The sequence below is a fragment of the Aphis gossypii genome, chromosome X (assembly GCF_020184175.1).
Source record: "Aphis gossypii isolate Hap1 chromosome X, ASM2018417v2, whole genome shotgun sequence".
Classification (NCBI taxonomy): domain Eukaryota; kingdom Metazoa; phylum Arthropoda; class Insecta; order Hemiptera; family Aphididae; genus Aphis; species Aphis gossypii.
This window is the reverse complement of record NC_065533.1, coordinates 17,250,053-17,263,209: the sequence shown is the minus strand read 5'-3', so window position 1 is coordinate 17,263,209 and position 13,157 is coordinate 17,250,053. Positions and strand designations below refer to the sequence as shown.

Below are 13,157 nucleotides of genomic sequence, written 5' to 3'. Positions count from 1 at the left end.
ATTATTTTGTTAAATTTTCAAATATCACGAAATTATCAACTAATACGAATACTACTACGCTAGTCGATTGTATGTATAATATTAAGTATTGGCTTATTATCATATGAGACTGTATATAATATGAACAATGAACATAATATATTTATGTTAAGTTTTATACAATTTTGAGTCAGTTACGTTTGTAGTTTTAATCCGTTTATTCGGACCTCTCTTGTTAACCAACATTCCTCCTCTTTACAACATCGCCACTACCAGTGGTACAGTCGTGTTTATGTAAATATATTTTAATGTCTATAATTATATTTGTTTGCAGCAAATACGGACAATACATTCGGAGCCATCGGCTTCGTGTCTAGACTGATACCCAGCATATATCCGATATCGATTATACGGGTAAACCCAGAGACGTGCGAACCCATCCGTAACGCTGAAGGACTTTGTACACGTTGCAACCCAGGTATGGACAAGTCGTCAGCAGCGACTCGAGCGAGTAGACCTGCTCATTCGGTCTATTTATTTATATTTTTATTAACGGGTGAAACCCTGTACAACAATTTAACATAGAACAATTTAAAATTCAAATAACATATATAAGTTAAAACGTCAATGATCGCCAAATCGGCGTTTTTATAACCATGTATTTTAATTTATGTTTTTACAACACACTAGTACTAAACACTAAACTACATTGAAGTATTTACCATGTGTTTACAAAATATGTACTTATACTTTTATGTTAAAAAACCACTCTTCGTCTCTGTCAATTGTGATGTTTTTCAAAAATATGTTTTTATTTTGAAATAGGTACCTTTACTTCTCGAAATCCTGTATTTTTTATACTTATATAAATAAATATTATGTTAAAAATTCGATACTCAAACCTATAACGTATTCGTCTCATTTATAATGTGAAATTAAAGGTAAGGGCTAACATTTAATTACAAAACAATCACTTATATAATCGTCATCATGATAATGATTGTTTTTATTTTAAAAATTACACTACAATTGTATAATAAATAATGCTACTGTGTTATTTAAAAATATTAATTAACCAAAATACAAACGAGAAGTGATTTGTCCAAAAAATTACTTTGTAATATATAATAATGTATTATAATATGGCATTGAAATTCTTTCAGGTGAACCGGGTGTGATTGTTGGCAAAATTATCTCAACCAACCCGTCCAGACAGTTTTTGGGTTACGTCAACAACGAAGAATCGCAGAAAAAAGTTGTACGCGACGTGTTTGATAAAGGAGACGCCGCCTTCCTGTCCGGCGATTTGCTCGTGGCTGATGAATGGGGATACCTTTACTTCAAAGACAGAACCGGGGACACTTTCAGGTAAATACGTACGTCCTACGAACACAGGTCGATAACCAATTTCACGAGAAAGTGCATAAAACTACGACGAACTTTGGAACAAGCGTCGTTCGAGTGTGTCTGATTATATTTTATATATATACGTATATCATACCCTTTTAATGGTCGAGTTAATATTGAGTAATACATTTTGTATATCCTAAGTGTGCCCATAAAAATTTTGTCTCTGGTAATAAATTTTATAATGGTACATTCAAGTATTTTTTTCAAGTATGGTACATTGGTAGGTACCTATCATATTAATAGTCAGACTTCGCTCCTTAGTCTTATTAATGAGCAGTAATAGTCGATCAAACATGTAAAAATATTGTCTAAATCAATCACAACATTTACTTCTAGTCGGGTTTTGATAAAACTGGTTTAAATAGAATTTCCCAGACTACCAACGTGTAATTGCGATGATACTACTTATATAAATTAATAGTTATTATAATCATGACCATTGTTGTTATAATTCACTAAAACTCATTCTTATATAAAGACCCAGGTCTAATTAAGAAAGAATAATTAGTTAATGTGTGTGGGTGTGGATGTTTTATGTTTGTTCAGAAACATTTTTAGTATTGAAGTTTAGAAAAATAATAAACAATAAAAAAAACAAGTTAAAGTAAATAGATTAATTCATTTTACGGAATTAAAATGTATCATCTTTCCTGGTTTTTTATACTACCTTACTATTTTCTATATTTCTATAAGTTTTAACAGTTATAACGATATGTGTTTCTGTAACACATAGATACCAATGGTTATACCATAGACGGCACTTTGAGTAGGCAATTTATGGCCACTAATTATTTAATGTAATATTGTAATATTCATAATAAAATAATAATATTTATAATCGATTTATTTTTGTCATACATATGTAACTGACTTAGCTCATTTAATTTACAGAGAAAATAAATAAAATAATTATTGATTTTATTTATTGATTGTTGCAGATGGAAAGGTGAAAATGTTTCTACAGCTGAAGTTGAAGGAGTTGTTAGTAATATTGCTGGTTATCGTGATTGTGTTGTCTATGGTGTAGAGGTACGTTTTCACTATTAACATTTTACATAATGATTACTACTTATTATAAATTTTTCATTTTTGTGTTATTTTTTACAGGTGCCTAATTCTGAAGGACGTGCTGGTATGGCCGCTATTGTAGACAAAGATAATACTTTAGATGTATCCACTTTGTCAACTGGATTACAAAAAGCTCTACCAAGCTACGCACGGCCATTATTCATAAGAAAACTCAATGAAGTTGAAATGACTGGTAAACTATTATTTTATCCAGCGTCAATCGACCATAAAAAAATAACAAAAATTAAATATTGCTTGTTTTAGGTACATATAAATTGAAAAAATTAGACTTACAAAGAGATGGATACGATATTGGACGTGTTAAGGACCAACTTTATTTCTACAACAGCAAGGGTATTTACCAAGAATTGACTAGTGAAGCTTATTCAGATATTTTATCCGGAAAAATAAGGTTGTAAGAAAATAGTAAGATTAGTAGATAAATATAGGTTGTTTTTTTTTTAAAAAAAAAAAACATATTTATCATTTTATTATATGTTATTATCTTGCCAATTAAACTATCTTGTAATTACACATAATTAATAGCTTATAAAATTGTTTATACATAATGTAAACTATTGCAATATTTTATGTTCTAGACAGATATTTAATTTTAATTTTGAAATTTAGTTTTGCTCAAAATGTTGTTTCTTAAAATATTATTTATGTTTTCAACTTTGTATTATTATTTTTAAGTACCTATAACATAACTATTTATTATTTATCATTTGTTATTATAATTATTATATTTTATTTTGTGTAGGTATCTTTTAATTCATATAATTTTACTATATTTTAAGAGTAGATTTATTATTTGTATGTCACAATACTTGTTTACATGAATTGGTTGCCTTGAACAGAATAAAATCTATGCGATTACCATACATTTTAATGTATAATATGCCTTTTTTTATAACAAAAGATCATTAAATAATTGATCAAAACTGTTCTATAGAGTATATTAATTGATTGATAACAACTGCTTTTTAAAAAAAGTTTTAGTTAATTACAAAAAAAAAAAATTTAAATGTTTATATTATGTATACATTTCATAGATTTATAAAAAGTAAGGTATTTTTAAAATTTAACTGTAGATACACTTTTATTGAATTTAATATTAATAATACAAACAAACACCAATTATTAACAATAAATATCAAACCAAGTTTCAAACAAACAATTTTTTATAATTCAAACAAAAATGTTGATTTTAAGTTAAGAGAACATCAGATCTGCATTTATAAATCTTAAAAAGATATACAAAGGAAATTAATGTACTTGACATCAATGAAAATTCCTTAATTTATTTCTCTAGTTATATTTAAAAAAAATTCTTATCTTCTTTATACTTATATCACATACCTATAAAACTTAATTTTTTCTCTTTGGATAACTGTTGTAATATTTCATTACCTATTTAATGAACTCATTTTCTGTAAAATATTAGTATTTTCTCTTCTAATTGATTAATTTCAGACATTGATATTCTATTTATAAAAAAAATTCAGTATACAATTCTACTATCTTTTTTGTTCTATAAACTATCTATTTAATAAATATTTTATTGAATTATGTAATTGGCAATTGTAGACTTCTTTCTTACTCACTGATTTATTTTCTATTTTCTTAAATTGTCATCCCTAAAAACATTTTTCTTAATGGTTTAGCTTTTTGATTATGGTAAAAATGTTTATATTTAACATTAAGCATAGACCTGTTACCTATATGAATTAGAATAAAAATAAATTACAATAATAAAATAATGAGTTTATTCTATTACTCTATAGCCTATTATAAAACTTAACATCAAAAAAATTGTGTTTTTAATTTTTAAGCTTTTATGATAAATTGTATTGTTTTACAATTGCATTTCTGATTTTTAGAAAAATGTTAATAGAAAAACAAATTAAATTGATATTTTTCTAAGTACTATTCTTGAACATTTAAATGTAAATAGCTGAAATTATTTTTACCCATTTATTCGCCAGACTTGTTTTATAAATTGACTAGTATCAATTTTTGATTTATATAATTACCTATAATTTAAAATTCTGAAATTTATAGAACTATTTTAATTAAAAAAATAATTAATAATTATGCATGTTAATCTTAATCTTCTTTCATTTAATTTTTGGAAAATAAAAGCTCTCAAAAGTTACATCTTATATGAAGGTGCTATAATAACTTATCAAAAGTAAAAACATGTAATTATAACAAAATCTTATTTCAATAACCATAAACTATATTATTATGTACTAAAATATACTGCAAATATAAAAAAGTTAATTGGTGCGGACAAATGTGAATAGTAAATAATAGTGTATTTATAATTAAATTGTAACTAAAAATATTGTACAATAAATGTAACATTAGCGTTTATAATTTATATAGAAATAAATTTAAAAATTAGAACATAAGTTATTTAATTAATCACTAACATCTTATATATAATCACAAATAAATAATCCCATAATGTCTATAACAAGGTACTCTAGTAGAAGTTACGCTGTAGTAAGTCTTCGACTATAGCAAAAATAAAGTTTGTTCATAGGCGTGCGAGCAGACTTAGACTGTAGAGGGGATCATTAAAAAGGTCGAACCAAAGATTCTTGTGTAATGATAACTGATAAATGAATAACTTTATCACATTTATTTTATATTTATACTATTAGATTAAAACATTCTTCAATTTTTCATGTAAAATGTAAAAATGTTCGCAATCTAGTATACCTAATATAGATGTCTATATACGTGCTATACTTATCATAATATTTCTACAATATTTAATACTTTTTTTTTTATACGACAACACAAATTTTTTTCTAAATTTTGGGCACCCAAATAAATAAAAAAAAATTATTAGAAAAATCCATTATAAACCATAATATTTTGAAAATTTAACTGTGATAGATTACACTAAAATAAACATATGGTGAACATTCTAAGCATTTGCGGTGATTCGTTTTTGAGTTAAGTACAACTATGTAAACAAATCGAATTTGTCGAAAACTTGTTGTTTGTAAAACTATAATTCGCGTTGTTCCGTCTCTTATTTACGGGGTTTCCCGATTTCTTATTTAAAACTGTTGGAAACTTAAAACAGTTATATGCAAATGTGTCTTGGTAATTTATACGTACCTAGTGCTATATAACAGTCAGCTGTACGTGTATTTGAATGTGTGATCACAAATAGTTAGCTCTGCCAAGATAACCGTAGTTATACCTAACATAATCATTGTCATACGATGCAATTATTTTCGATACACGTCATACATCTTAACAGGAGATATCTGTGTTCGTGTAGGGATTAGGCAATAAAGAAAGAAAAAATATTGTCGAGGTACATTTATTTTCAGTAAGATGATGCACATTTTTTTTTTTTAATTATTGATTTCATTTCTTTTTCGAACCTTTCATTTGACTCAAGTCTTGTGTAGATCCAAACCACGGAGACTCCGGTTTCGATGTATGTTTGTTCACCGGTGGCAGACCATCTTTCTGTCGAGCTTTTTCAGCGAAATTTCTGTCTCGCATCTCGACATAGACTTTTGGTGGTTGTTGTTCTTTAGGCTTGAATCCCGACGACGATTGAGTGTTTTTTGAAGATGACATTATAACTGCTGTAATCACCAAAAACAATGACCACATTTAAACATATATAAATAAGTAAATTAAGTCAACTCGTTACATGTTAATCGGAACATGATTATATTTAAGTGCGAATTAATAAGAATTAATTTAAACAAGGATTACCCACCCATCACCCATCAGTCATGTTAAATAATGATATTTAACTTCTTATATTTTATCAAATTTTAATAATATTTAACATAATTTAAAACTTAATGTAAATTTTCGATTTTAATAGAACATTAAGAATTCATACGTCATATCGTTATGATTTATCTCTAAGATTAAGATGCATAAAACTTATTTGACAAAATAAAATACTTTTCAATAAAGCAATTTTTTGTTACATTAACTTTTACGACTACAACTATAACGCGGATTTGAATGCATTTCCATATTAATGCTGGTTGATCGTATGAGATATGCTAAGTGAGCACAACATTTGTTTCATGACATTATGATTTAAAAAATAAAATATTTTATGGCATAGGTATTCGATGTTTTATTTTGTATAATAATATGATAATATACTATTGTCTAATATATTTCAAAAAAAATTATTTTCATAGTATCAGAATAGATTAAAATGTATACTTGTAGATATAAACAGTTTTCCCAAGTATGAACTGCGATCAATATGATTGGCCATTTCTATTACACTACTATAATTGTTCAAAAAATAATTTTCTCTTTTTGCTATTTTTTTATAGATATTTTCTATTTATCATTCATATATTTATCCATATTTAAGATAATTTAGTGCATTTTTGGTTGGTTTTTAATGCATATACCTAAATCCGTGCTCTAAGTCTATAAATTACGTTATTTTAGAAATAAAAGTTCGGGTGATATTATTTGACGAATGACGATGTTTTGAAAAAAAAATGAAATTATTATCATTTATCCACCAACACGATGAAGACAATAATATTATGAAAAATAAAAAGAACTGCAATCAATGTGAACACTTATTAATGAAACTTAAAGCTATTGAAAATGTTATACCTATATTATGAAAAGATAATAAAAAGAGTTCGGAAAGAATTTTCAAGTATCGAAAAGGTTTAAAATTAAAATTTCACTTACCTAACTCTCTAGATAGGTACCTACTACAACTGCTATGAATAAAACAAATCAATCCAACGACGTATCTTCTGGTAGGTATAAAAATGTTAAAAAAAGACCAGTTAAGTTAACAGCTAAGTGCTATTTATAACAATTTGGTCTGGACAACAACAAACATCTAAGTGAATAATACGATTGAAACAAGAGTTACTATTTTATGGTAATGATTGTTAATAATATGGATTATAATGATAAAACTTTAATAAATTTTAATTAACAAATCAATTACCTAAATGTCAATTGAATAATGGGTACTTTTTAGTTTTAATTTAAGTTTTAGTTGTTATAATAATGTCGTATTATGAATAATTAACTGTTTATCTGAAAAGTACAAATAACACAAAATGGTAAATATTTCACATTTACCAATTCACATTATTCAAATAATTATGAGGATTTTAATAATATATAAATGCCAAACTCTACGTAATGTTTGATAAAATATAAAATTTTATCTAAAATGCTAAGTTATACATAATAATGCGAGTACTTATTGGACGTTTGATATTTACTACTTGTACTTATTTTATCAATTGGTAACAAATAAATTTGTATTTTTATCAGCTCACATACAATTTATGTCAGATTTAATGAATCTGACATATTATATGATTTAATAATTGTTACAAATAGTGTGCCATTATAGTATAACGATTTATAAAGTTCATCGCTGACCGATTAACAAATTAATACCTCGTATATAAATGTGATATTTCGAAGGGGTTACTGTTCATTTTGAGTTATTAATACGGTCGTCGTCAGTAGTGCATACACTTTAGTACCTAAACGCACGGTAAATAAATTTAATACTCAAGAAGCGGTTTCTATCGGACGGCATTTTCGTTGTAAGTATAACAGTGCATAGTATTATATTATTTTTTTAGTTCTAATATTCCATATTGTCGTAAGCATCACGGTATCGTTTACTTGTCGCACAAAACAAACCCTTTATTTTTATTAATTTCTACTCCCGTTTAATTTTCTATTGTAAATAATGTGAATAACTCCAGTAGTGTTATATTTTTACGGTCCCATTTATCAGTGATACTGATATTCTATATATTGAACACACTATGAGATGTAGACGAATTGTACTATCCTGATCTCAAATCCTAACTACCTATATGAAAATCGTGATTAGTTGTTTTTTCAACCCTTCCAAGTGCATTTACGAGTTCCTCATTACCTTAAATTAATATTTAGAATTTCAATTTCAAAGAGTTTTATAACTTACAATTGTGTTTTAACGACAAATGACAATAATGTACATTTTATCGTCGGTACCTGCATTCCTATCCACGAAACGTTTACATCAACCATAATTAACAGTGTGATGAATTAGACTTTTGTCGACATATCCAATTTTTCCTTAAGCCGCAGCGGTGTCTACTAATTGTCTAAAATATTTCTCATTACCCGATTACCGTGAATCGCTCATAAAATTGATGTACTTATTGAAAATTATTGTATTTTATCAAATAAGTTTTGTAGTTTTTACAATATATCCTGTTATGTTTATGTCTACTATTTCGTTTATACCAATGTTATGTAGACGACGTTCAAATTAAAACTTAACCTAACTAGTCGACGTTAATTAACTTTAAATATGCTTAAATGTTGTTATTATTTTTCGTGATTGCAGCAGTAAATAATGTCATCTTCAAAGGACACACAGTCGTCGTCGTCGTCTGGGCTCAAGCCTAAAGAAAAACAACCACCAAAAGTCAATGTCAACATGCGAGACATAGCTTCCGGTGAACTTCGTCTGCCACCGGTGAACAAACATACATCGAAACCGGAGTCTCCGTGGTTTGGATCTACACAAGACTTGAGTCAAATGAAAGGTTCGAAAAAGAAATGAAATCAATAATTAAAAAAAAAAAATGTGCATCATCTTACTGAAAATAAATGTACCACGATAACTTCTTTTTTCTTTCTTTATTGCATAATCCCTATACGAACACGGATATCTCTAGTTTAGATGCATGTCGTGTGACGAAAATAATTGCTTCATATGACAATGATTATGTTATAATGGTAATCTTAGCATAGCGAAGTATTTGTGATCACACATTTAAACACACGTACCTACAGCTGAAAATACACTGTAAGCTTCCAAATTTTTGGTTGATTCAGTAGGTACTAAATAAACATTTTCATCATTATTTAAGATACATAACAGAATAATACGCTGTAGCACTATACATATTGAAAAAATTTTTTCTGATATTTAGATTGCATATCTGTTATATATACGGCATATTTCTGTGGATCTGTTGATTTACCTACCCATTCGTTTGAAGTGAATTTTTCAATAGTCCTTTTAAGTCCATTTTTTCCTTTTTTTTTTCGTCGTTAGCTAAACAATTTTTCTTAGATAGGAAAAACACCACCACCGCATCATAATAAAACAGGTACATTATATATATTGTAGCTCGTCCACACGGTAATTATAAAAATTACTAAATAGTTAATCAATATAAGGATATACGAATGTATAATATTTTAGGTTTCTTTCCGAGTAAACCATAATAATATAAAACTGTTAGTAACTGTGGCGACTCTTGTCCCACTTTACTTTACTCGTCGTTGTTGGGTTACCTACTGTCAATCACCAGGTGGCTTCGTCGGTCGGTATCAGTATATCCCTTTTACTTTATTACCCCCGACCGATGCGCATCGACTCGCTCTGATGCACCGTCTGTTCGAGTTTTAATCATCTTTTTGTACAAAGAATCAATTGTGTTTATTTCTTTTTATACGAGAACACCCATTATTGTCATTTATTGTTACGTCATATACTCATACTAATAAAACTTTGTTTCTTGGTCGATAATTCAGGCATTATTTTTTCATAACGGTTCATAACGTCAAACATTCATTCCTATACAACAACTATTTCCAATGTTCAAATTTTCCTAATAACTAGATTTCTCAATGTTCATTTTTTTCCAATGTGAGGAAAAAAATATTGCCTCCACCCCCTGCACTATCAACACTCAACAGGTGCCTGCTAGTCCATCACTCGTACGTCATCTAGTTTCAACACAATATATCAATCATACATTCATACGTCGATTACTAAATTCTAAAAAAAATACGTAAGTGGCAGACCATTTTTTTTAACGGTTCATCCATTGACTACGAAATAATAATAGCTTACCAAATATTAGTTTTAACATTTTAAATCGGTTCACAATTAATAAATTCTAATTTCAATTCTGAATATAATTTCTTACCTAGATTAATAGAAAACATTTAAAATTAAAAAATAGTCACAATCCGTTAAAAAAATTAACACGCTTGGGAATCCAGAAAGAATGTTTCGCTTAAGAAATTTATTTAATATTGATAAGCTGAGTTCATTTAATATCAGGGAATATCAAAATTTTTTTTCATTTTCCAGTAATTTACTGGGTTTCAAGTAAGTAATTACAATAATAACATGACTATAATGATAATTCCTGTAAGCTATGGTTCTTAGCTTTTTTCCATATTTGGTCCATTTATATCCATTTTTTATAGCCAGAATCCATTAAAAACATTAAAACGCTTAGGAATCCAGAACGAATGTTTCGCTTAAGAAATGTATTTATTATTGATAAGCTGTGATCTTTTAATATCAGGGAATATCAAAATTTTTTCCATTATCCAGATATTTACTGGGGTTCAAGTAAGTGATTACAATAATAACAATACTATAATGAGAATTCCAGTAAGCTATGGTTCTTAGCTTTTTTCCATATTTGTGGCATTGACGTCCAATTTTTATAGTCAGAATCCATAAAAAAGCTTGGGAATCCAGAACGAATGTTTTGCTTAAGTATTGTATTTATTATTGTTAAGCTGCGTTCATTTAATGTCAGGGAATATCAAAAATTTTATCCATTATCCAGTAATATACTGGGGTTCTAAAGTGATTATAATAATGACATTACTGTAATGAGAATTCCAGTAAGCTATGGTTCTATGCTTTTTTCAATATTTGTTCCATTTATGTCCATTTTCTATAGCCAGAATCCATTAAAACAATGAGACCCTTGAGAATCAAGGAAAAAAGTCTCAGTTACGATATTAATTATTTATCAATTAATAAAATTCATTCAAAATCAGGGAATTTCAGAACTTTAAATCCATTTTCCAGATAGTTTCAAGGGTTCTGCGTAGGGGTTATAATATAAACGTTCCTCTAATGGTAATATCAGAAAATTAAGGTTCAGTGGCTTTTTTCCATATCTAATTCATTTAAGTCCATTTTTTATAGACAGAATCCATTAAAAACATTAAAACGCTTGAGAATCCAGAACAAATGTTTCGCTTAAGTAATGTATTTATTATTGATAAGCTGTATTTATTTAATATCATGGAATATCAAACATTTTATCCATTATCCAGATATTTACTGGGGTTCAAGTAAAAGACTACAATAATGACATGACTGTAATGAGAATTCAAGTAAACTTTAGTTTCAGAAGCTTTTTTCCATAATTGTTCCATTTAGGTCCATTTTTTAAAGTCAGAATCCATTCAAAACTTAAAACGCTTGAGAATCCAGAACAAATGTTTCGCTTAAGTAATGTATTTATTATTGATAAGCTGTATTTATTTAATATCATGGAATATCAAACATTTTATCCATTATCCAGATATTTACTGGGGTTCAAGTAAAAGACTACAATAATGACATTACTGTAATGAGAATTCAAGTAAACTTTAGTTTCAGAAGCTTTTTTCCATATTTGTACCATTTAAGTCCATTTTTTATAGCCAGAATCCATTAAAAACATTAAAATCCTTGGGAATCCAGAAGGAATGTTTCGCTTAAGAAATGTATTGATTATTGATAAGCTGTGATCATTTAATATCAGGGAATATCAAAATTTTTTTTCATTTTCCAGATATTTACTGGGTTTCAAGTAAGTAATTACAATAATAACATGACTATAATGATAATTCCTGTAAGCTATGGTTCTTAGCTTTTTTCCATATTTGGTCCATTTAAGTCCATTTTTTAAAGTCAGAGTCCATTCAAAACATTAAAACGATTGTGAATCAGGAACGAATGTTTCGCTGAAGAAATGTATTCATTATAAGTAAGCTGTGTTCATTTAATATCAGAGAATATCAAACATTTTATCCATTATCCAGATATTTACTGGGGTTCAAATAAGTGATTACAATAATGTCATAACTGTAATGAGAATTCAAGTAAGCTATGGTTCTTAGCTTTTTTCAATATTTGTTCCATTTATGTCCATTTTCTATAGCCAGAAATCATAAATAACAATGGTACGCATGGGAATCAAGAAAAAAACTCTCAGTTACGATATTCATTAATTATCAATTAATAAAATTCATTTAAAATCAGTGAATTTCATAACTTTAAATCCATTTTACAGATTGTTTCAAGGGTTCTGCCTAAGGGTAATAATTTAAACGTTACTCTAATGGTAATTCAAGTTAACATTAGGTTCTGTGACTTTTTTCCATATTTAATCCATTTAAGTCCATTTTCTATAGCCAGAATCCATTAAAAACATTAAAACGATTGTGAATCAGGAACGAATGTTTCGCTGAAGAAATGTATTCATTATAAGTAAGCTGTGTTCATTTAATATCAGAGAATATCAAACATTTTATCCATTATCCAGATATTTACTGGGGTTCAAATAAGTGATTACAATAATGTCATAACTGTAATGAGAATTTTAGTAAGCTATGGTTCTTAGCTTTTTTTCATATTTGTTCCATTTAAGTCCATTTTTTAAAGTCAGAATCCATTAAAAACATTAAAATCCTTGTGAATCCGGAACGAATGTTTCGCTGAAGAAATGTATTCATTATAAATAAGCTGTGTTCATTTAATATCAAACATTTTATCCATTATCCAGATATTTACTGGGGTTCAAGTAAGTGATTACAATAATGTCATAACTGTTATGAGA

The 13,157-nt window shown here is 27.6% G+C and overlaps 1 protein-coding gene across 1 annotated transcript in view; it reads left to right on the top strand.

Moving 5' to 3' along the window:
• LOC114121939 (long-chain fatty acid transport protein 4-like) overlaps window positions 1–3,356 on the top strand; it is a 45,959-nt gene extending 42,603 nt beyond the window's left edge. The window contains exons 8-12 of the mRNA XM_027984456.2: window positions 314–457; window positions 1,143–1,347; window positions 2,328–2,418; window positions 2,497–2,650; window positions 2,722–3,356. Coding sequence (XP_027840257.2) covers window positions 314–457; window positions 1,143–1,347; window positions 2,328–2,418; window positions 2,497–2,650; window positions 2,722–2,876 — 749 coding nt within the window. The 3' untranslated portion in view covers window positions 2,877–3,356. The remainder of the gene's footprint in view (window positions 1–313; window positions 458–1,142; window positions 1,348–2,327; window positions 2,419–2,496; window positions 2,651–2,721) is intronic.
• The last annotated feature ends 9,801 nt before the right edge of the window (window positions 3,357–13,157 follow it).